The sequence below is a fragment of the Otolemur garnettii genome, unplaced genomic scaffold, assembly GCF_000181295.1.
Source record: "Otolemur garnettii isolate 467f Iridium unplaced genomic scaffold, OtoGar3 scaffold00003, whole genome shotgun sequence".
NCBI classification, from domain to species: Eukaryota; Metazoa; Chordata; class Mammalia; order Primates; family Galagidae; genus Otolemur; species Otolemur garnettii.
In genome coordinates this window covers 7,201,315-7,226,770 of record NW_003852398.1, presented here as the reverse complement: position 1 = coordinate 7,226,770, position 25,456 = coordinate 7,201,315, and the positions used below count along the sequence as shown (strand labels likewise).

Here is a 25,456-nt window from a genome sequence, read left to right as displayed (position 1 = left end):
TTTGCACAGTCCCGGGGCTGGTACAGGGCTAGGGTGAGCTGCGAGGATAGGGCTTAATACCTCCTGTGCCCTCCCCTGCCCTTGTCCCATCCACTCCTCCCTGTGCCCTCTCCCCGCCCCATCCCATATACTCCTTATTCTCCTCCTGCTGGGTTATGCAGTGGGCTTCTGCATAGGACTTCATTTGAAGTTCCTTCCAGACATCCCAGCCTATAATTATTAAAAGGAAAAAAAATCACTACAATTTGCAGTGTGTTTAGGTTGGATGGATTAATTTCTTTACCAGGGCCATAATGGGAAGACTGATTTTGTCATTTCAATTACAAGGCACCGTTTAGTTCGAGCCCGGAAGACACTTTGCTAGAGTTTCCCTCCACTTGCCTGGCACTGGAGCAATTAACAGTAGGTGATTTGTGGCTGCGCTTTTACTGCTTAGCACAGGTTTGTCATCTTGAAAGTTTTCCATTTGCATATATGCTATACATTCTTTGGGTGACATTTCGATATCGCCCGGAGTTTAGATTATGCATTGCCTTGTACTGCGCTTTCTGCTACGTGCTGGGAATCTGCAAGGCCAGCCAGAGTGCTGATGCGGACCAAGGGGAATGTGGGTTGCAGCCACCACCGAGTAGGGCCTTCCTGTGCGCCCACCCTGAGCACCCAGGTCTTTACCTGCATTGCCTCATTTGCTCCTCAAACCCATAACCTTCAGGTTCCTATTGTTTGCCACATTTTCTAAAGAAGGAAACTGAAACTTAGAGTGGAAAAGCAATTTGCCCAAGGTCGCCCAGCTCAAATTAGCAGACTGAGATTCAAACTCAAGTCTGTCTAATCTCAAAACACTCCGCTACCCAACCTCCTCTATGGGGAGCTTTCCGAGTGAAATGAATTGAATTTGACAGTTTCCCACTTTTAAATATCAAACTTCCTGAGTAGTCTAATTGCTGCTCTTTGCTCTAAGAAGAAATGGCTCTTTGAAAGAAACAAGGGGCAAGAGGTCAAGAGAGGGGGTTTTAATATCTCTGGTGGTAAGGGAAGAGATGTAATCCTGGAAAAAAAGGAGCATCAAAATGGAAACCGTTATATACATTTGATGAAATTGCAAAGGAATGCAGAGAGATAGGGAGGAATGAATATATAGTAGCGGTGAAGATTTCCGAGAAGGGAAATAATGATCAGAAGTCATTGAAGGAGTTCAAGGTTAGCCCAGTTGCAGGCAGGGTCTGTCCACCTTGGCAGATGGAAGGAGGCTGATGAACCCCGCGATAGCTGTGGTCATATTCCAGTTTGACTAGGTGAGTTTGGAGGATACTCTGGAATAGCTCTGCTGGCTTGGATTTTGTTTTTTTCCATGACTTCCTAGCTGGGTGACCCTGGACAAGTTAATTAACCCCTCTGAGCTTCATGTTTCTTCGTCTGAATAACAGATTGTAATGTTGCTCATCTTGTTGTGAGATGAGGTGCAGTGCTTAGCAGAATTCTAGGAATCAAGTAAGCCCTCAAAGATGTCAGCTGTGGCTGTTACAGCCACGAACATCATATTCACATAATAAAAGATGTAGGAGATTGTACTTCAGCAAAAAAGCTGAAGACATAAAGGAGAAGGAGGGCAGAAAGGAGGTTCACTTTCAGCTAGGAAGTTGGGGAAGATGCCGTCTTCTCGGCTCCCAGCCTCAGGAGGGGAAAGGGCTGGGTGGTGGGAGCCCATCTCTGGTGAAGAGACTGCAGTCTGTCTGCACGTGGAGAAACACAGGCACCCCCTCTGGAAGCAGGGGTTCTACTGGTGGCTCTGCAGGGCTTGAGAACCTGGGATTAGTTGAAGTGCCGAAGTGAAAGAAGGCTCTGGGTCATTGGTCTTTAGATGCGAAGTCACTGAAAGCACACTGGGAGGGGAGGAGTTTTTTAATAAACACCTCTTTTTTTCCGGCCCTCCATGAACTGTGAATCTGTTTCCTTTCCATTGATATCATTTAGAGACAAAACCACAGATAAGTTGAGAGCTACAAAGTTTCTTTCCAAATCTGCATGTAAACAAGCACGAGTGGTCCTCCACTTCGTCTGTCACCGTTTATTTAGTGCTTTATTGTTTTATGTTGTGAGACACAGAGTCTCACTATGTTGCCCTGGGTACAGTGCTGTGGAGTCACAGCTCACAGCAACCTCAATCTCTTGGGCTTAAGCAATTCTCTTGCCTCAGCTTCCCCAGTAGCAGGGACTATAGGTGCCCTCCCCAATGCCTGGCTATTTTTCTGTTGCAGTTGTCATTCTTGTTTAGTAGGCCCAGGGTGGATTCCAACCGCCTGCCTCAGTGTATGTGGCCGGCGCCCTACTCACTGAGCTATGGGTGCTGAGCCAATTTAGTGCTTTATTGATGTCAGGCACTGGCTAGGTCCTGGAGGCACAAGGCTCTTCCTCAACCCAAGCCTCTATCTCCAGAGCTAAGCAATGTACTATGGCACGGTTCTCAGCCATCAGAATAACATGCATGAAATTCAGAAACTGCTGGTGGCCAGGCTCTATCTCAGACCCACAGAACCTCCTGCTCTGGAACCAGGCATGAGTATTGTTCCGAAATTTCATGTTGCACTCACATCAACCATGGGAGAATCTTCCACATTTTGTAGATAAAGAGCTGTAGCTCAGAGAAGTTAAGTGAGATTACACAGCTGGCAAGGACAGCCTTGAACTTCAGACCCAGAACTTCTGAACCTAAACTGCCAAGGCCTTTCCATCTGGCCATGACCACCCGTGCAAATATGGGAGTAACATGATCTGAGGTGTAGGTGGATGTGCATAAAACCCTTACCGACCACAGCAAAAGCTCAAAAAACATCAGCAAGTCTTACAAAACTTCAGGGACCTACCTTCATTTAAAGTAGGCAGGTGTTACAATCTGACTCACCGTGAATTACCCAGAGTGGACAATGCAGCTTCAATTGTATAAGCACCCCAGGGTTGTGGCTTCCCTTAAATAACCCCGGGCTCCTGAAACACGGCCTCCTCTCTCTCTCCAGCTGAGGGGTGACCGAGGCTTCCTGCTGTTGCTGACCTTTCGGGTTACCTTGTTAGGTGCCTCTGCTTCTCCAGCACCTGTGTGACCCATCCCTCCTACTCGAGCTCAGATCCTCACCGTTAGATGAAGAAACCAGGGTTTAGAGAGTTATGTAACTTAACCCCTGTGCTACTAATTTCTGTTGGACCTGGTATTCTAAACCCAAAGTTCCTGATTTAAAAACCTAAGTGAGCTCACTAGCTCACATTTAAGGTGACTAGTGAGATTCCTGGTGCCCGGCGTGTGGTGATGGAGATATGATGAGGAGGAGGGTGCTGGCATTTTTGGTGTTGATGGTGATGGTGTTGGAGATCATCACGTCTGACCGCTATGGTTTGTGCCTGTTGGAAAATAGTGTTGGTGTGATGTTCCCAGTGGTCATGCAGCTGTCTCTGTGTTGCAGGCCTTCACCTACCACCACATCCAAGAAATCATGGTCCAGCTGCTTCGCACCGTGAACCGGACGGTCATCACAATGGGCCGGGATCACTTTCTGATTGTGAGTAGACTGTTTCTTCTTGTCAAACATTTCAAACTCTTCAGGGTCTAGGAAGGGATTTTCTGAAGGACCAGATCACATGGCATATCCAGTGCTGATTGGTGCTTTGTTTGAGGGTACAGGGGCCAGAATTTCCCTAGGTGGGAGGCTGTGAAATCCAGCTGAAGTTGCTGAAATAAGCCAAGGTTTGTTTACTGAGTCAAGTGGACCAGCAAGGATTGGATGTCACTGGTGAAGAAAGAAGTAAGAGAAGCTTTTTAGATGACAAGGGATAGAATGTTCCAGATGCTTGTTCACTGGAAACCTTTTCTTCTGGCCTAGAGTCATGTAGTGCCCAGTCTCTGGGTCCCGGGAGCTTGGTTTTCTTTGTGTCTTTATTGTGTGTTAACTCTGCCCATGGAAGCCGGTTAATGCAAGGTCATTGCCATGTTTGTGGTTATTCGTCCATGCAAACACTATATTCTGAAGATCGGGAGACTTCTGCCCCACGGTCTGCTTATTTTCCCTCTCCAGACACAGAACTCATTTCTAACCCTTTAACCTCCGCCCGTCTTGCTTTAAACCAAGGACCAAAAGTTCAAATGGGGCCAGTCGCTAACATAAATGAGTATGCCCAACCCCATCATTCCTCTGCTCAAACCTGCCCGTGGTTTCCCATCTCACTCAACATAAAATCCAAATCATTGCCAGGCCTGAAATAGCCCCTGGCCCTTCCTCATTTATATATGTGTTGCCTCACATATGAGACATGATCCATTTGCTGTTCTCTTGGTATCTAAAGACTTGTTCTGTTGTTTTAATCAGATCTTGGCTCAGGTATCACGTCATCAGAGATGCTTTCCCACCCTGACCACCCTGTGTGTGTGTCACCACCCCTCCAATCCTCTTTCAATCCTCTTTAGTTTTACTATTATCTTGCAATCTGAAATATCTATCACTTTATTCATTGTCTAGCTCACCTCACAAGATATCAGCCCTGGGAAAGTAAGCATATTTGTTTATTTTTTTCCTTGCTGTGTCTCCAGGTCCTACCTCCCCACATATGGTAGGTGCTCCATAAATACTGGCTGAATGAATGATGAACTAATAGATGACTTGGCCCAGGCAGAGACTCTAATGTTTGAAGGAGGATAAGTGCTGCTCAACTCTGGCTGGGTGATACCAGGCAGGATTGGGCCATGTAGTTGGTTGCTAGAATTCCCAGTTTGTGGAGAGAAGCTGAATATTCCTATACTTTATGCTAATTTGTCTGGTATTTAAATGTTGGCAGTTAATTTTTTTTTGCATACTGTTTGTGAATGTGAAATAGTGGTATTCACTTTTCAAAAAGTCATTCTGAGATCTCTGCTTTACACTAGTATGGTGTGAGCCAGGCTTGGGGATGGCAAATGGTGAAATACTACACCCCTGTTGGAGGGTTGCGGAACACTGGTGCCGGGTGCTGTTCTAACAGCAGCGGAGAAAGATTTCCATTCCTGGAAGCAGCCCAGTGTATCACCTTCCTTTTATCCATTTGCTTCCATCTGTTTGTGTCTACACATTTTCACTTAATGTACATCCTTAATTACATATGTCAAGGAAGTGGTGACATCCGCAGAGAGTGGCTGTGGTGTCAAGTATTCCTACTTTCCAGCGCCAGGGAGCTGGCAAAACTGGTTTTTGTCATTTGTCCCCCTTACCATCCTTCTGACGTAGAAGTGTCACCATTTCTTATTCCGTTACAAGCTCCCACATCCGTGGTTCCAGGAAACACCTTGGGTAAGCATTTTATAACCTTCCCAATCTTTATTCCTTCTCTTTGAAACAAACCTACAGATGGTCATCAGTCCATCTGGCCCATTCTGTTTATAGCAGGCTCTTCGCTCGCTCCTTCCTTTAGAATAGTGATTTTTTAAAACAGGGCCTGCATCCTAGACAGCACCAAGTAGGTGCTTTATTATTGTATTTTCCCTTCTGTCTGGTACAGTGAGGCTCTTTGTCCCTTTGCATTACCAACACAAGCAAGTGATCACATCTTGGTTCTCGTTCCCTCCCACATATCCATCTCTTTTCAACACTTACCCCTCACTGCTGCCCCATTCATCTTCACCAGGACACTCCCCTCCCCTGGAATGTTCCGTGGCTCCCCACTGCCTACTAAATTAAATCATAAATACATTATTAGCCTGAACATTTTTAACTTCCGTGATCTGATCCATCCACAAGCATATTTTTTTAGGTTTTTTGTGTACTTTTCTCTATGCACATATCCAGCCAAAACAGATGTCGAGATATTGCCTAAACGTGTCGGCGTGGTCTCATTTTCACAGGTAGCATCTATTTCTTTCTTTGTCTGGAATTCCTTTTTGTGCCTTCTCAATGCATTGAAATCCTGCCTGGTCTTGATGGTCCAGGGCAAAACACCCCCTTTATGAAGCTTCCCTGGCTGGGACGCTTCAAAAGCCTTCAAAACTACACAGCTCTCTCTGCCTATTTATTTATTTATTTATTTATTTTTTGAACAGAGTCTAACTCTGTCACCCTGGGTAGAGTGCCCTCACATCATAGCTCATAGCAATCTCAAACTCTTAGGCTCCAGAGATCTTTTGGCCTCAGCCTCCCAAGTAGCTTGGACTACAGGTGCCTGCCACAATGCCTGGCTAATTTTTTTTTCTATTTTTAGTAGAGGTGGGGCTAGTCTTGAATTCCTGAGCTTAGGCAATCCACCTGCCTTGGCCTCCCAGAGTGCTAGGATTACAGGTGTGAGCTGTTGCATCCGGCTTTTCTCTGCCTTAAAAAAAAAAAACAAAACAGTTCTATTGAAGTGTAATTTTTATATAAGTTAAAATTTAACCTTTGAAAGTATCCATTTTGATGAGTTTTAATAATTTTCTACAGTTGCATAGCCATTACCAAAATTCAGTTTAGACAACTTAGTTCACCCTTAAAAGTTCCATTTGCAATCACTCCTCCAACCATGAGCCCCAAGCAACCACTCATCTACTTTCCATCTCTATAGACTTACCTTTACTGGAAATTTTGTATAAGCAAAATAATACAATTTGAGGTCATTTGTGCCTGTTATTTTCCCTTTTGCATGATAATTAAAAAAAAATTCAAACTATTAGAGGGTACCAATGTTTTGGCTACATGAATTGCCGTTGTACAGTTTGGGTCAATGTTATAAATGTGCCCATTACCCAGATAATCTGCATTGCACCTGTTAGGTGTGGTTTTACCCATTCCCTTCACCCTCCCACTGCTTGGTTTCTGTTGAGTTTTACTTCCAACAGGATGTTGAACAATTGTTCAACAATGTTGGGTGTTGAACAATTAGTTCCAATTTAATACGTGGTGCTTGTTTTTCCACTCTTGTGGTGCCTCACTTAGGAGAATAGTCTACAGTTCCATCCAAGTTGCTACAAGAACTTTTAGTTCACCAATTTTTTTTTTTTTATGGTGAAGTGGTACTCCACATTATAGATAAACTCATGTTATTAGGCCATTCATGTACTGACGGGCTAATTCCACACCTTTGCGATTGTGAATGGTCCTTCTATAAACATTCGAGTGCAAATGTCTTTCTGTAGCTTTTTTTCCTTAGGGCAAGTATCAAATAGTGGGAATGCTGGGTCGCATGGTAGGTCTGCTTTCGGTTCTTTGAGGAATCCCCATACTACTTTCCACAGAGGCTGTCCTAGTTTAGAGTCCCACTGATAGCGTATAAGTGTTCTTTATCTCCACATCCATGCCAGCGTCTGTTGCTTTGGGACTTTTTGGTGAAAGCCATTGTCTCTGGAGCCAGGTGATATCTCCTTGTGGTTTTGATTTCCTTCTCCCTGATGATTAGAGTTCTTGAGCATTTCTTCATATGCTTGTTGACCATTAGCCTATCTTCTTTTGCAAAGCTTCTGTTCAAGTCTTTTGCCCACTTTTTTAGGGGGTTGTTTGATTTTTTTTTTTCTGATTTGTTTAAGCTCTGTGTAGATTCTGCTTACCAGCCTTTCACTGGATGTATGCATCTAGCATACACAAATTTCCTCCCATTCCGTAGGTTGTTTATTCACTCTATTGATTGTTTCCTTGGCTGTACAGAAGCTTTTTAATTTAATCAGATCCCATGTATTAATTTTGGTTGTTGCCGTGATTGTCTTTGGGGCTTTCTTCATAAATTCTTTGCCTACCCTGATATTTATGAGTTTTCCCTTAACATAATATTTTTGAGGTCCATTCATATTTCAGGATGTATCTGTACTTCATTCCTTTTTTTTTGCTGAATAATATTACAGTATATGAATATGCCACGTTTTGTTCATCCATTCACCAGTTGAAGGATATTTGGATTATTTTCAACTTTTGGCTTTTATGAGTAAAGTTGCTATGAATATTCACATGCAAGTTTTATGTGAATAGGTTTTAATTTCACTTGGGTTGAGATCTAGGAGTGGAATTGCTGAGGCATATGGGAAATGTTTAACTTCACAAAAAATTGCCAACTGTTTTCCATAGTGACTGTATACGTCACATCTCCAGCAGCAACTTGCTAGGATTTGTTTATCCACACCCCCACCAAAGTATCTTCAGCTCTTTGGATTACGATAATTCTAATGGGATCTCTGTGCTTTAAATTTTCATTTTCCTGATGATTAATGACATTGAGAACCTTTTTATGTGCTCTGACTCAACTTTTTTTTTTTTGAGTCATTTTTAACTGTGAACTTGTCATAGCTCCTCTCTTAACCCGTAAGACTTTTCAAGGCTTGTACATATCTGTGGAATAAAATGGGAGTAATAATAGATCTTTCTCATAGACTTGCTATGAGAATCAAATCATTTCACACAGGAGAGCCATTTGCAGAGATGCTTGTTACATATAATAGCCATTTGTTTATTCATTCAACATTTATAAGAACAAAGACTCAGAAATGAGATTGCATGGGCTGTACCTAAAGAAAATCAGAGTTCTTCTGATGAGACATCCCTCAGGCATATCAGATGCACTGTGCCCCAAACTCAGCTCACTGCCAGCTCCCTGAAGCCCATGCCACAGTCCGCCTGAATTCAGGATCTCAGTTGAAGGCACTGCCATCCTAGATACAGAGCTGTCCTCGAGAGGTGGTCTACTGAAAAATCAGGAATATTCATTCTAACAAATGATAAATTACAGAGCACCGAGCTCAAGAACTGATCCATCCCAACCCCACGGTTCCTGTGATTTTAATAACTAACATCTTTTATCCCCAATGTTCCTACTCCTGCAAAAAAGAAAAAAAAAATCACTAATCCCACATAAGAATGAGACTTGTAACCACCTACCCCTCCTCATTTGGGGCCTTCTCGGGAATTTGAAGGTACTAGACATGTCTGGCGTTTATCATAAATATTGATTGTTTACTATGTGTATTCCTAAGCAAAGGAAACTAGCCAATAAAAGTCACATCTGGAAAATTAAAACTGATGGTTGGAATAGGGACCTCTCCTCCTCGTCAAATTTCAATTTGAAATTAAATTGGGGCCTTCAGCATTAAATCAGGGACCCCTGACCCCTGAGTAATTACTTTCCAACATTATTTTCTTTAATTTGGAGGAGACATTTCTGTTCTAGAAATTTCTGGGGAGGCTCATTTTATGAAAATGAAGCAATGTCTTAAGAAAAAACTGGTGGTTTCTTCTCTCGGTCCAGGCACATCCCTCTCCCAGCCTCGAGTGCTGGCTACAGGCCTCTTGGCACTCCCCACTCAGTGCTCTCCACTTTGTAATTATGCAAGCGAACTCTGGAGTCATTGAGACTAATGACACAGCTTGCAGCATACAACCTTTGCAAGGCTTCTAAGGTGAGCCCAGGGAACATCTGAAGAAGTAATTCCTTATTCCCTACGATGTGGGTTCCCAGTATTCAGAAAACACATTTGCTGAGGAAGGAAAAACACTCTGAGGGGAAATCCTATAGAAAAATATGAAGGTATGAAATAACATAGCAGTATTTCATTCATTCCTTCATTAGTCCCCTCATTGGCTCAAGAAACATTGACTGAATACCCACTGTATGCCAAGTACCCCATTGGATAAAAGGATACTTGGATGAAAGGATAAGGATGAAAGAATGAGTAAAACCTGGTTCCTGCCCTCAGGGGGTTCACAGAATAGAGGGAGGTGGGGGAAGAACAGAAATAGAAAAATCATCTTATAGTGTACGAGGTACAAAGAACACAAAGACCTAGTAGCCCTGCCCAGGGGCTCTGGGAGTACTATGGTGACAGAGTGGAGCAGGTGAGTTTGTCCAGTTCCCAGTGAGGAGGGAGTGAGGCCAGGTGTGCTCAGAACTGCAGGACTTGGTAGGCAATTGGAAGTGACAGGCAGATGAATGAGAAGGTATGAAATAACAAATAGCTTCTAATTTATCATTTGTTAGAATGACCATTCCTGATTTTTCTGTCGACCACCTCCCTGAACAATGGAATGCTGATGGTGACAAATAAATAAAAGGACATTTTACAAAAAACAAAAGCAAAACAAGAGTGGTTCCCTCTCTTCCTCTCTTTGTCTCAGACTAATCTATCCAGATAATGGTTTATTTACTTAAGTTCTCAAGAAATTTGACTTTGATGCTGAAAAAAGGAGCATGGTTTTATAGGAAGGATATTTTGGATAAGAGAGGACAAGAGAGTGTTCCACATTTTTTTCTGTTCAGAATTGGCTCAGTGACTTATGGCAATTTAACCTCTCTAGACCTTGGTATCCTCCATGCAATGAACTGCATCATTTTTAAGATCCTTTTCATATATCTGAGTTTCCTGACTTGGCCAGTTCCTATTCCCTTTCCTTATCTCCCAAGCTCCTGAGTCAGGGACCTAAAATAGATTTTGCTTCATGTGCCAGCCCTGGTTGATTGGGCATGGCTGCCTGTAGAATTGTGTTGAGAAGGCTTTAGAGGTTTCATCTTGGCTTAGTAGGAAGACTTGCTGAATTGATTAGTGCTGTCTGTCATAGCATGAGATTGGAGAACAGTGGTGAGTGCAAGATATTTGGCAAATACCATTGGTATTTTTCTGGCCCAGTCCACAAGCTCTTGTGTAACCAATATTCTCTTCTACATACTCTTGGTTCCTTTAAAAAAGCTGTGGTGTACAAGCAGAAGAGTAATGAAAAAAAAAATCTTGGAGCACCTACCCTTTATTAGGGAATTTTTTCTATGTGCCACATGCCCTATTTTATCAAATATAAGATGCGCCATGATTTTATGTGTCCGTGAGAAAGAGAACATGCTATGAATTATGCTGGGACATGTACTGGAATCTTCAGAGATGTCAAAATACCAAAAAAAAGAAAAAGAGTTTGACTTAAAATCCCTACTGTGTGATAGATCACATCTTGAGTCTTCACACACAGGTAATTATTGTTTAAGAAAACTAATTGAGGATCAGAGGATGAAAGCATTATGTCTAAAACTGTATAGCTGGTAGCTATAAGGCCAGACATGAACCTGGGACACCAAAGCCTGTCCAGTCCTATCTCATAGGTCTTAGAGCATTATGAGAAGTGTCCCACCTTGTGCACCTGGCCAGGGTGCCTCAGGGAACCTGCATTGGCCAGTGCATTCTATTGCTGACTGCCATAGAGAAGGCTGTCCCCTGCCTCCTGCCTCCCCGGTGCTGGGGACAGAAAATGCCATAGGGACAATCAACCAAGGAACTCAAACTCTGCCAGTTCTCGGAAGGAAAACAATCTGGTAATTTTGCTGAAATTGAGATCTAGCTTGTATTTTGGGTAGTTGAAATAAGGCTCTGGGTGATATATTTTGGGCCTAATTACCCCTGTTTTCACAGAGGAATCTATTGAGTGATTAAATAAAGGTAAATGCAGTTGGCATCATACCAGTTCCTGAAATTTAGAGCAGTTTGTTTCAAAACCAAAACTAAATAAAATAGCAGAACAGTGGCACTCACCCATCCCCCCCTGCTTCACGTCCCAGTAGTGCTGAAGACTCTGGACGGTGTGTGTGTGATCAGAGATGGGGCTGCAAAGCTCTGACTTCATGTTTCATGTCTAGGACATCAAATGGCAATGGGCCCACCTATGTGACCACTCTGAGCCAGACCAAAAGCTCGGAGATTGTAGGTGTCCTGTACAGAGGCCACAGCAAGGTGGTTCCACTTCTTGAGTCCAGCCCATGGAGACCAGGTGTGAGGACAGTCGAGTACATGGGGAGAGGAGGTCTCCAACCAGATTCGTTCACTCTGGACCTTTGCTCAGCCACCCTACCTCTTGCTAAAAACAATATTTATAATAAAGCTATCAATTGAGCAAATCCTGTGTACACAAGGTGAAGAGCTGAGCACCTTATGTGCTTTGCCTCACTTAACCTGCATGTGATGCTCCCATTTTACGTAGGAGATAACTGAGGTGAGGTCGTGTAACTTGCCTATCACACAGCTGGATAGTGGAAGAATGATAGTATCCGAACCCAGGTAGTCCTGTTTCTAGAGTCTCCACGCTTCAGTAGTATATTATGTACTTGTACACTATTAGGACAACTATTTGTTGTTCTTTAGAAATCAAACATTTTAAAGGTAATAATAAGCACCTTAAACCCAGTGACCTCCCTGCCTAGATTGTAGACTAATGAGATGATCTATGTGGCAACTTTCAGAAACAGGGAGAACAGCACAGAATAATTGGTGGCTTCAGGATGATAGTGATATTTTTAAGATTGATCTTAATTCTGATAGTTACACGACAAAAAACTATAAACTTAGTTGATTTAAGTGTTGGTACTTATGAAATAGTGGGCTTAGCAGAAGAGGACACGGCTAATAGGGAGGGTCTTGGAGGGCTTGGCAGGCAGGCAGGGCTCCTTTCCTTCTGCCTCTTGGTCATCTCCAAGGCACTGTTCGTGCTGGTTCCCAAAGACGCCTCAACTCCAGACACTTCTCTCCCCTCCAATGCTGCAGGTCTGAAGTTAGCCACAACCATCTCTCACCAGTGTCTCTGGCCCCCAGCATGATCTCAACAAACACCCATTAATTAATGAAATTAGTCAAAGATCTTTATTGTTTATTTTTGTGGACATACAAGCCATCATCCTTATCCTTTTTCTCAACAGGCAAGTGTTAGAATTGTTCGAATCTTTGTAACAGGATTAGACTAGCGGAGTAAAGGAGGAGAAAGGGGTGGGGTAAGGGAGGATCCATCCTCTTCACAGGATGTGTGTGTTGGTAACAACACTGAGCATTTCTGGAGCATGTGTGTGACAGAGATGGTACCAAGCACTGTAAAGTCGTTATCAGATTTCATCTGTGATGTTGGCAAAAATGATTTCCTCTCGAGGAGGAAACAACCATCAGAGGGCTTGTACACTTGGCTCAGTGCTGTAATCCTGGCAAGGAGGCAGTGAGGGTCCACATCAGATGCAGGTCTGCCCGAGCACAAAGCCCACATTCTTGTGCATTTCACTATATGTGTCTAGGAAATTGCTTTCCTATGTATAATTAGTTTAATCAAGAAAATTTCAGAAAGTGTATGGATATGTGTATTACATGTTTGTATGTGTGTGTATGGGTGTGTGTTGGGGGGATCAGGGAGAGAATTAACTTAAGAAGAAAACCAGTAAAATATATGCAAGAGACTTGAAATTATAGTCAGTAGACGAAGGGTGGCACCAGTAGCTCAGGGCAGCTTGGTTGCTGCGCCCTGTGGTAATGTGGCCGGCTTGCACGAGCTTTGGGTGGGGACGCATTGCTTTAGTGACTGTCAGGTGATATTCATATCAGGACATACTGGGCTTAAAATGTAGATGCAAAAGAAGGACTAGTATCCTAACTTTCAAGGACCCATGGCACAGGAGCAGAAGTCATTTACCAAGGTAGACGTCATGGAACTGAGGCTGGGTCTTGAATGCCATGAAAAATTTGAACAGGTGAAGAGGAAGGATTGGACATTTTAAGTAGGAGGCACATTTCGTGCCTTATCCCATCTCGTGGTCTGTGGAGCGCCTGCATTCTGCTATCAGGGGTGTCCAACCTGTAACCAGTGGGGCTGCCTGCTGATTTTGTGAGGACTTTTCTTGCTTATCGGTGGTGTCTGATGTCACAAAAAGTTTGCGAGGCTCTTTTTTTTTTGCTAATCAGCTTTCATTAATATTTGTGTATTTACTTTGTGGCCCAAGACAATCCTTACTCTTCCAATATGTGGTAGAAAAAAGGTTGACCATCCCTGATGGCTATAGTTCTTCACTGTCCCATTGTTCTTTGTCCATGTTTCAGGTACAACATTGAAACTTTAACCTATCTATGTGCCACAGTCAACTAAGATCCACAGGGAAGGGGCTGTGTCTTTTTTTTTTTTTTAGAGACAGAGTCTCACTTTGCCACCCTTGATAGAGTGCTGTAGCATCACAGCTCACAGCAACCTCCAGCTCCTGGGCTTAGGTGATTCTCTTGCCTCAACCTTATGAGTAGCTGGGACTACAGGTGCCCGCCACAATACCTGGCTATGTTTTTTGTTGCAGTTTGGCTGGGGCTGTGTTTGAACCCGCCACCCTTGAATATGGGGCCAGTACCCTACTCACTGAGCCACAGGTGCCTCCCTGCTATGTCTTTTTTTTGAGACAGGGTCTCATTCTATTTCCTGGCTAGAGTGCAGTGGTATCATCATAGTTCACAACAACCTCAGGCTCCTGGGCTCAGGTGATCCTCTCACCTCAGCCTCCTGAGTAGCTGGGACTATAGGGATGAGCCCCCCATTCTCAGGGCTGTGTCTTTTTATCTTTGGAGTTTCTGTCCCTCTGTCTATGGCTTGCATGTGGCAGGTACTCAGTTCAAGCTAATGGGAGTGATTTAATGGAAAGGACAAACTAAATTGAAGGAACACATTAATGACAAGCTTCAGGAAGTTCTGACTTTAAAAATAAGGTGAGGAAAGATTAGTTTCATGCCAGTTTTTCCCTTAAGGATTTTTTAAATATAACATTTCCAAGTACCCTATTAGCCCTGTGTGTTGGAATTCTTTTAGACAAATTCAAGCATAAGAGCTGGGGCATGATAGAGCATGTTTCATTTTCCAACCTTTCTTCTGTTCCTTTATGGGCTGCAAAAATGAGAATTAAGAGGAAACGTGAGATTTCTACATTTGCTGAGACAGCTACTACTGCAGCCTCCCTGCTCTGTCCAGTGGAGCAGACCTTGCCGTGAGTAGCAAGTGCTCTTGGGGAATGGAGATGCTGCTGTCACTGCTGCTGAAAGTTTCACACTTGACTCGTAACAGACGTTTCATGGTTCTCAAGAGCAGGTGAGCTCAGGCCTGGGAGAAGCTGGTGTCCTAGCAGGAGCCTTCATTGGCCACATAGGGGCTGCTGCTTTTAGCACTCAGAGAGGAAGGAGAGAGGGTGAGAGAGAGAAGGAAAGAGAAAGAAGATTGGGAACTGTGTAGTAAGTACTCAGAAACGCAGTCACAGAGAATGAGCAGCACATCATGGGATCCTAAGGAAATTACCTCCCATATCTCGGTGCCAGCAGCTCCTGTTAGTGGAGCTGGACGCATGGGATTTGGACAAGTGACTTGAAGTGTGTTCTTACAGGGAAGACTTCACATGGTGCTCATCCTATTTCCTGGTACTAGAAGAGAGGCCAACTTTTCTTGTCCTTGGAGAACTTTAGAAACAGGACGACAGCCATTTGGCCTGGACTGGGTGCCTTTATGCCCAGCTCTCCTTCCCAAGGGCTATGGAACTGGGGGACATGCTATGGCGTCTGAGAGGGGTTGACAGGCCAGAACCTGTGTCCTTCTTTCCTAAAGGAGTGAGGAGGCTCATTCCACACCAGGGAAGTCTCTTCAAAGCTCAAATCCTCAGCTCTGTTATCTGTGAAGCATGGCTAATGGCACTTATTACCTGCCAATCCCATGACAAGGTTGGAACAACAGCATATGTAAAGCTCACAGCACAGGGCCTGACACATCGCGGGTCCTCAGTCAGTAAGCGCTATTATTCTTCTCCTACCATGCCAGCATCTTCTTTGACACAGGGATCGTGAATAAGGTTACAAACTATTTTATGGCCCTGTTTGGGGATCTTTCTTGCATTTGAGAAGTAATGTTAAGCTGTCGCTGCAGCTGGGCTGTAAAGCAGCTGTAGGGTGCAATGGGGCACACCATGTTCCAGTCAAAGGCCTGGGACCCAGGCCAGCCTTCCCTGGGAGTGCTGCTGAGGAGCCGTCACTGCCTACGAGGAAGCCTGGTTGGAACAACCGCTAACAAGTCTGAGTCCTTGTCATCCCTGCCCAGGCTACTGGCCTTGCTGACTTGAAGGAATCAGTTCTGTCAAACGATCCTTCAAAATCAGAACCTGTTTTTTGAGATTTATGCTACATTCATGCAGGGATGGATTTCTGCAGGCATTAAATGGTATTTATGATGATTTTTTAATAACACAATAAAATTCTATGACTTCAGTACAGAGCAAGAGTTACAGGAATATAGCAACTGAAGTCATCAAAGAAACAGAAATTCAGGGAGGGGGAAAGTAACGTGGCCTCTCCCCAGGGTCCCTGGATCTCCCACAGCTCAGGCCCTTTCCTGAGGTGAACAGTGAGTGGGTATCTTCTGCTTAAAAGACAAGTGCTTTGCACATTTCTGGAGTTTCATTTTTCTAAAAATCATTTTGCTTTCCTTTTATAATCAGGAGAAACAACTTCAAACACTATTTCTTTAAAAATAGGAATTAATGAGGTAGTCAAAATTACTAAAGCCTTTTCATGTATATAATTTTACTTTCTTCTAAACAGCCTGTGAAGCCAGAATGGCAGATGGTTTCATTTTAAAGATGGAGGTGGGGGATGGAGGTGAAGGTACTGGTTGAAAATTATGCAGAAAATCAGGGGGCAGAAGTCAGGACTCCTGGCCTGGCCTGGTCAGTCTCTCTTTCCCTGGCCATATTCTCTCCCAGTTCACTCAACAGACACAGAGGAAGCATTTACAGCATGTCAGACTACGCGAGCAGCCCTTGGAGGGTCCCAGAGATGGAAATGACAACGCCCCCTTTCCCTAGGGTTTTTTTTCCTGGTGGAGATGAACAGGAGAGATTGACAAAAGAAATGCCAAATGACACGAGAAGTAGCAGCCTGCACAACGTGCTGTGGGTATTCAGAGGATGGAGTGACTAATTCCATGGCAGGGGCGGGGAACGATCAGAAAAAGTTACAGAGAGGAGGTGACATTTACATTGCAACTTGCTGTCTGGCAGAGGAGTGAGAGCCCAGGCTCCCAAGTTTGGCAGACCTTGAAAGAACTCAAGCCGTCACCACCTCCTACCTGTGGACTTTGACAAATTACTTGTCTCCCCCCAAGCCTCAATTAGTCTTCTGGAAAATAGGATACATCATAAAGTCCCTTGTGGCAATTTGAGGTGGGGGGAGGAATAAATGAGCAAAGGGAAGCAAAACATTTAGTAATCGCTCATTGTAACTTCAAGAAACTAGAGCTTCTATTGTCACTCTCACTAGTACGATTTCTACTCTTCTTTCCCCCACATGAAAATTATGTCCGATGGCAGGTAGGTAATGGAATAGTGTCTTGTAGGCAAGGGGAACAGCACGTGCAAAGTCACTGATACATAGCAGCAGCCCCTGACTTTTTGGAAAGGGACAAGGAGATGGAGTTGGGGACAGTGACCCAGCTGGAAGTGAGGCTATAAGCATGAGGCTGATGTTGGATTATAAGGAGCCTTGTTTGCCGTGGAAGAAATGTTTGTGCTCTGTGATGGTGGTGGGGTGCAATTAGAGGTACGGAAGTCTCAAGACAGACTGTGTTACGGTCCATTATTTCACTTCCAAGAAATGTAGTCCACGTCGTCCTTTCTGTCACCTGTGCAAGTTTCAACTTGCTCAGCTTATCAGTGTTGCGGGGGAGGGGGGATTCCTTTGTTTCCACCTGCATGGATTTTACGTTTCTTGATTTTTGTGTATCTCAAAACTTTTGTCATGACTCAGGTACAGAAGCCAGGGGATGACGTGGCCAGGTGTGGGTCTTAGAGATCTCCCCCAGACATCTGTGAGGAGGAGGGATTGGAGGGGGTGGAACATGTGGCAGATGCATACCCTGGAGACCAGTGCAGGGCTGCACAGGGAACAGACGAAAGCTCACCACGGCGAAGTCTTTCACTTCCACTAACAAAAACTTCCTGGATTCAGACACTGCAAGGTGAAGAAAGCAGTTCTTCATCTCAGGGAGGTTAACATGTAGTGGAGAGAGGGAGAGACGACAAGAAACAGCTGCCAGAGGATACAGGCACAGCATTAGGAAGGTCAAGTGGGGCAATTCAGAAGATTGTAGTTGGATGCCGCCCCCCTCCCCACACTGGCCTGTGAGCTCTGTGAGGCCAGGCCTGTGCCTGCCATGGTCTCTCAGCATCCTTGGCAGCTAGCCTGGCACAGAGAAGGGGTGCAACGGATGATTCACTGGAAAAAGTGACTGTGGCCTGAGGTTCATCCGAGACGTTTTCCTGGAGCCAGTGGGTGGGTTTTAAATGGCAGGGATCTGATGCATGAAGTCGAGTCGGGGGTCTGAGTCTGTGAAGGCTGGCGTTTTGTTTTGCTTTGGCTCTCTGATCCCCAACCCCCAACTACTGGAGGTAAACTGTTTTTTTATTTTTAAAAAGCAACAAAGCAAACAAAAGCAATGATAACAACAGATAACGTCCTCTCTCCTCCTCTGCCTGTCCGGGGGGTGGTTTCTGCCTGTGGGATTGGTGTGCTCAGTGGAAGCGCGCGTGAGTTCAACAACTAAAGCGACTCTCTGAGCCCTTTGGTGGGTGAGCAGGAAGCCTTTCCTGTCGGCCTAACCGGGTACACAGCATCACGTGCTACCTGGGAAACCAAGGTGAAGCACCACGTGGAGGCCACCACCATGATTTAAAAAAAAACCCGAAAAACAAAAAACGGAGGTTTGTGTCAGGAGAAAAAAATATGGGTTTCATTGTGTAAAATTTAATAGGATATACTTATGGATTCTGAGAATTTGTGAAAGCCATTCACGGTAATAGAGCTTTTATTTGCTTCAGAGCAAATAATCCTTTGGTGTGATTTTATTGTCTTTTCATTTTAGTCGTGGTTTAAGCCCAGGCAAAATGCTTTGCCCAAAATGCTCCTTTAGACAGACCCTGTCTCTTTTGAATTGCGTTTTGTCTGGAATGGACGAGGTTGGGTGTAATAAATTCTGGCATTTTAATAGAAACATTACTGCAAAAATAGTTAACAATCTGCTTTAATTTCAAAACTCATTTTCTCTGTCATAGGGTAAGGCAGTATCTTGGTAAAATGTGCAGAATACATTGGGATTTAATTATGATAGCAATTTATTCTGAAACAAGGTTATGCTGGGCTGTCAATATTCAGGATAGAGGTACTGAGCGGGTGGAGGGTATTGGAAGTGGACATTCGTGTCTTTCTGTGTCTGGGTCATGACTGTCATATGGACTGTAGTAGAGTTGGGAGCGTCTGGCACAGGACCTGCTGAGGTCCCTAATCTTGGGAGCACAGATATACATCCTGTACCCCCTAAGGGTACCACCAACATCTGGGGACTGAAGGACAAGGAAAAACATAGGGAATCCTTTCTTTTAGCATTTGCCTGCCAAATCCAATTTATTTGTTAATTTATTCCTGCAACAAATATTATACCCCATTGTGGTATGTGCTAGAGATACAAAGACAAGCAAAAATAAGCCGGATTCTTACTTTAGGAAGATTGTAGGCTACTTAGAGGGAATGACATGTGTCAAAGAAGACAAGGTTGTCCTTGTATGTATATCTTGTACCAGATGAAGACTTTGATGACAAGGTCTGTGGTGCCAGGTGAGTGTCTAAGAGGGGTGTTGGGTGTGGTCTTGGCAGTGGTGGGAGCAGTCATGGGAGGCATTACCTGGAGTATTACCCAACAGAGCTTCAAACTGGGCAAGGAGGGTGGGGAGGGGGGAGTGTTTCTGGTGGGAGGAACAGTGCAGGCAGATGCTTCAGGGGCTGTAAGCACAGTGGGGCCGAGGAACCCAAGGAAGCACTATGTGATTGCAGGGCAGACAGTGGGAGCTCCCAGCTGGTGGGAGCTTAGAGGAGAGTCAGGGACAGGTGGCACAGGGCCTCTGGTCCATGACAACAGACACAGTCTTACTTTCTAAGAATATTAGGATGCCATTAGATGGTTTTAAGCCAGAGCGCAATATGGTTCTGGTCCAAATTTTGCAGCAATTGCTTTAGCCATATTGCAGAAAACGTACTGGAAGGGAGAGAAGGTGAATCTGAGGAGATCTCGTGGGAGGCACCTATGGACACCCATTGAGAGGTGAAGTGGGTTTGAGCAGGACACCCATGGTGGAGAGCCATGCTGACCTGAAACCCCAGCCCCGCCTGGCAGTGAGAGAACCAGGCTCTGAGCATTGCCAGAGGATGCTTCCCCACTGTTTATAGGTGGAGGGCTCTGTGGGAGGTGGGAAGAAATCAGACGTTTGTGAAAGCTTAGGAGTAGGGGTGGCATGACATGCTGCATGTCAGTTAAAAGGAGGTGGGGAGGAAGGTAGGTGAAAGCACCCAAAAGGGGGATTATAGTCGAGCCTACCAAACATGGTTTGCAACCAATGTGAACAACGCTGGATTTGGATTGGTCCACCAGGACTTTGCCTTGCAAGCAATGCTTGATGGGCGTAATGATCATAAAACATCTTTGTTTCTTGGAACTTAAAAAAAGAAGTATGTTTTTAGCATACAGCACATTGCCTCTAGCAGCTTAAAATTAGAGCCTTTTCAAGTGAAGGTTATACTAAGGACTCAGCTTAGCTGGTGAAGGTAAGAATGGGTTCAAGTCCAGCCTCAGTGGTTCCTACAATGGCCTTGGCCCCTCAGACATCCTCCCCACCCCCAACCACATTGCTCCCAGCACTCCTTCCCGTGGGATTGCTACAAGTCTTTGGGCAAACCATCTAGCTTTCCTCAATCGACTCACGTAAAAATAAAAGGGACCTGGCCCCTCAAGTCCCTTTCACTTCTAGGATATTTGATTCCACGCAACAAGAATCCTTCATACACACAGTGCTATGCTTGTGTTTTACGTGCCTGAGGGTTCTGAATCCCTGAGAACTTTATTCCTTAGCATTCATTGTCATGGTTCATGGTTTCAGGTTGTTCTAATAAGTCCAGGGAGAGTTCTTTCCCTGCCCTGAGAACATCTTAAGTCTGTTTCTGAAAATCACTGCAACCTCACGTCGCTATCTTCCATCCTCCCTCCCAGTCTCCTTCCCTCAGCAAATGAATGAATACACCTTTATTGAGCCCCTGATGGGTGCCCTCCATTATGCTTTGGACTTTTGCTCAATTCATTGTCAAGACACTGTTGGGAGACAGGGTTATGTTCAGCATTGTCGGGGGAACCAGAGTCACACAGAAATTAAATAACTTGCCCAAGATCACTCAGCAAAGTGAAGGTGGCGGAATGCTGTCAAACCCAAGACTTCTAGTCTATGTCCAGGGTTTGATTTTGGTTTTGTTTCCCTAAACTGGTGTTTCCCAAAGTAGGAGACTTACACCCCGGTGTAAACAAGCTGGTGCAAGATGGTTCATGGACAAGGCAGGGAGAAAAAAAAAAAACAAACTGAATCACATGATAGGGAAGTTGTTTTCTTTTTAATTCTCTCTCAAACATTCTGATTAGTCAAGTAGAAAATGGGTTTGGCTTTAATGTGGCTTTAGTGCGTGTTGAATATTTGTTAATATCCCCCTTTTACAAGGAGAGCTGGTCTTGGGCTAAGCACCCTCAACATTCAACAGTGTTTAGCAGAAATTTAATAAAATTATTTGATTTTATCCTCTATTTTTGAAACATGATATGGGTTTTTCTCATATATTTTCCCCTTAATTTTTTGCCTTTTAAGGGCAAATTAATTAATAAGGAATATCAGTAAGTCAAAGTTCAGGTTAGGGACATGATAATACCAATCTCCAGGTGGAGTCATCTGAACGGAGCTGGGAGGGGCTCTCTGTGGTCCTGGTGACACTCAGTGCTGAATCTGGGCTTTGTTTATTTGTTTCTCTGAGAAATACATAAAACCAATTATAATGAAAGCCATACTTGCCCTTGGGAACACCGAGGCTTCCTTCTAAAGTTTAAATTTTATAACCCAAATCAACCCAAGCTAGTAATGGAGTCTTAAAACCTAGGAAAAATACGTAAGTTTATTGCAAAAGATAATATCCCATTTAAAACAGTTTAGAAATTTACAAAACCTTATATCAGTACATTGTCTTTAAGAAGGTGCTCTATAGATGAGCTGGTATTGAGTTCCAAGGATAGTGAATACACATTTTCTTTTTAAACTACAGAGAAAGCAGCTACATAAACGCCTGCAATGTAAGATATATTGGTCTTTTTACCTTCAATTTTATAAAAGTAATTTTTGCTAAATTAATATTTCTCCGTAAAACCATATAACCTCAAGTACAGCATTTCTGTAGGATATCATGGTAGATGGTACATAGTATTTTACAAAGAAGTAGTGATTTTCACATGAATAGATGAGTGTGGCGTTTTGATATATGCCTGTGTTTTGTTTTTTTTTTAAACATAGATGATCAGTTTTGTTCATCAGGAAAGTGTTTATCCAATCCCTTTTTCCTCACAATGATCTTAAATGTTAAGTTTCCCGAAGAGAATGCCTTCCTGGTTTTAGGTTGGTGGCCCAAGCAATGCAGTGCTGTTGTGCTTTGATCTGGGATCATCATGGCCTCAGTTAGTTTTATTTCTAGAAATGTTGACATTTTCCAACCCTAGTTTTATGTAATTCAGTTGAGAGTGTACGTGAGGCCCCCCTAACTCAACTTGTGCGTCTGACTACGTGAAATTCTTAATTTTGTGGGAGGTACCCCAAACATCTTGTCATCATTCTAGGCTAACTTTGCCCAGTGACCCAGCTCACATGATGTTGGAACATGCACAGAGTTTACCAAGTAGGTAGGTAGAGCAGGTGTCCTTATCTTCTTCATTCCAGAATGGATGAACAGACCCTGAAAATTTAAGACAGTTGCCAAAGTTTAGTGGAATAGACTGCTTGGTTTCCTGGGTCTCTTAATTCTAGGAACAGGATTATTTTCATTCTACACAATGCTCAAGAATATAAATCTATTTGAAATTGGTATAAGCAAAGCAAATTAGGATGGAAGCTCTATTATAAGATAGAATTACATAAGAGATCCCAAATGATTTTGCTTTATTGGATTATCCTTTATGCTGTTCTTTTCCATTGCTTGGGCCAACTGAGAGTTGATCCTCTGGATGTAGAAAGAAAGATCTGTGGCTTTCAGCCAGTGGTAGCATATCTTATTGAAATGTGGCTTCCTAAGTATGACAAGTGTATTTATCTTAATTCTAACTTGACGTTATATATTCCGGTCTCATTTTGTGGGTTTAAACATTACACTGGAAACAGAACAAGAACATCTTGAATGACATTCCAAGACTTAAATAGTGCAAGCTGAGATTCCTTGCCAAATTTCCCTCTTACTCTCACTGAAATAGCTTTGTGCACTGCAGCACTGTGACAGGGGAAGGTGAAACTGTCGAGTGCTTTGCTCAATTAGTCTCCGTTTGCAGTGGGGTACATACATCCTATATTCACACAGAATGTTCCACTCTGCAAAGTCTTTAAGTCAGACACTAGGTCTTCCACAAAGGGGATTATTAACCTTCTTCACTTAATGTATATTTAGTTTCAAGATCCCTTTCTAGCAGTATCAGTCCAACCACAGGCTGGTAGGGAATTTAATTTAACCAGAAGGAATCTGAGCTTTGCCATCCTACTCTCATCCCCAAGAGTATGTAGCAATTACTTAATTATATTACCTTAGTAGTTTGTTCAGCCATGCAAGTTTCACTGGAACCACATGTATGAGGGTCTTGTCAAAAGAATGAGCCAGATCTTAAAGAACTCAGACTTGAGTGGGGGAAGAAAAAGGTCTTTAATGCTAAAATGGGCAGGGGCTATATCCTTATCCTCATTCCTGCTGCTTCTTCAATCGGGTGACCACTGCTTGGTCATCAGGAGGGGAGACTCTGTCAATTAATATAAGTTTGCACCTATCTACAAGGCTATAGCAGGGACGAATGGACAAGAGTGTTGTGTCTTATCTTAACCTTATTTATGTTACTGATAAGATGTGTCTGACAGACAGGCTACAGGATATCATGATCTTAAATGTTGCTGTGGAATCTTAAAGTTCAAATCCAAATCACATTCCACCAATTTTCCAGGTAGTCTCAGGGCCCAGGCCACAGGCATGATGGTTTAAGGTGGGCTCTGAAACAGCTGTAACTGCAATTTACAGTTACAGCTCTAGATTACAATTGCACAGGCCATCCACACCAACAAATTCCTTACGCCCTGGAGTGACATTACTCTGAGACAGACAGTAAGGCCCACATGGCATGAGATGACAGATCCTTGATTTGGAATCAAGGGGGTTAATTAAAAAGGAAAGTGACCCCCGCATACCAGGGTGGTCTTGCATTCTTATGCCCGCCCGCTCTGTTGTGCTTGTGTACACTGATATCTTAGAAAACTGCCAGTTTATTTATCTTATTTGTTTTGGGTTATCTGCTTAGAACCTTCCTCTATCTTCTAGCTCCACACAACACATTTTTTTTTCTTTTGGGATGATGAACCCAGGATGGGAAGGAAGTGCTTAGCATCACAGAGGGGTTGAAAGGTATAGTAGAGGTTTTGCTCATGGTGGGATTCTAGACTTGCAAACCAGGGTGAGGCCTAGCCACGTGGTTCAGAGAACTTAGCAAGTGGTCACTCTAGTGTCCACAAAGTCCTCAGCAAGCAGTAGCACGCACTCAAGGAAGGATGGTCATCAGGTGTCCAGCAGTGACTTAAACCGGCTCCACGACTCTCCTGCTTCCCAGGTCAAGGGGCTCACAGCCCAGGGCCTTTGCAAAGAAGCAGAGAAGGCCTTGAGGGTGGTGGGTTCCCCTTCTTAGGGAGATCCAAGGGAAGGGTGCAGGAGATGGTCCCAATGAGCTCAGATCCACCAGAAGCATTTCTTCTTCACTTTCTTGGTTTTCCGCCTTAAGTCCTGTTTTTCTGGGACCGGGGGTTCTGCTGGGGACTTTGGTGGGGGAGATGCTTCTTCAGCTGGCTCAGCTTCCTCCAGACTCTGCAGAACTTCATGGAACCTGCCTTCCTGCTGCCGAAAATCATACTCTACACTGAAAAACAGAGAGGAAGGAAGGAAAGTACATTCAAATCAGCACAGACTGATTTAACATCACCAAGGGCCCAACTGACATGGAAGTGCGTGGGCTTTGGGATTCAATCTCAGATCCTTAGGGACTTTACTGGCTGTGTGACCTTGGGAAAGTTATGCCACCTCTCTGAACCTCCAGTTCTCAGTGATTGAACTGGCATCTGTAATGCCCTCTTTGCTGGCCTGTCATTAAGTGAACGTGAGTCCTGTAACAAGGCAGCCTGATGGCAGGCATTCGGTAAATATTGGGTCCAGTCTTTCTCTCACATTTATTTAGTGTTCCTAATTGTTAATGGATATTTTTTGCACATATTATGCATAAAACTGCCTCATTATAAAAGATTTAAAGAACAGAAAGGAACACATGATAAAACTGACAGCTCAGTTTCCTCCTCTGTACGGTGAAGGTAAGAATGGCACCTATCTCAAAGGCTTTCTATGGAATTAACATGTGTAGAGTGAGACAGTATAAATGAAGGGCCCAGAGTAGCGCCTGGCATGTGGGAAGTCCTCCAGATGTGTCAGCTTCTGCTGCTCTCTTTATTACCGTCAGTAACATTATTGCTATTAATATATCACACCTTGCTCTTTGAATTGCTTGAGTCTCACCTTGACAATGTACACATGAGACTCCTCAGAGTATTC

General features: G+C 43.8%; 2 protein-coding genes across 2 annotated transcripts in view; one reads left to right on the top strand and one right to left on the bottom strand.

Moving 5' to 3' along the window:
- The window catches only part of DOCK2 (dedicator of cytokinesis 2), a 430,752-nt gene that overhangs the window by 184,592 nt on the left and 220,704 nt on the right, over nucleotides 1-25,456 (top strand). Inside the window, exon 27 of the mRNA XM_023515279.1 lies at nucleotides 3,456-3,551. Coding sequence (XP_023371047.1) covers nucleotides 3,456-3,551 — 96 coding nt within the window. The remainder of the gene's footprint in view (nucleotides 1-3,455; nucleotides 3,552-25,456) is intronic.
- Nucleotides 24,587-25,456, bottom strand: part of FAM196B (family with sequence similarity 196 member B) — an 18,392-nt gene continuing 17,522 nt past the window's right edge. Inside the window, exon 3 of the mRNA XM_003781957.2 lies at nucleotides 24,587-24,773. Coding sequence (XP_003782005.1) covers nucleotides 24,587-24,773 — 187 coding nt within the window. The remainder of the gene's footprint in view (nucleotides 24,774-25,456) is intronic.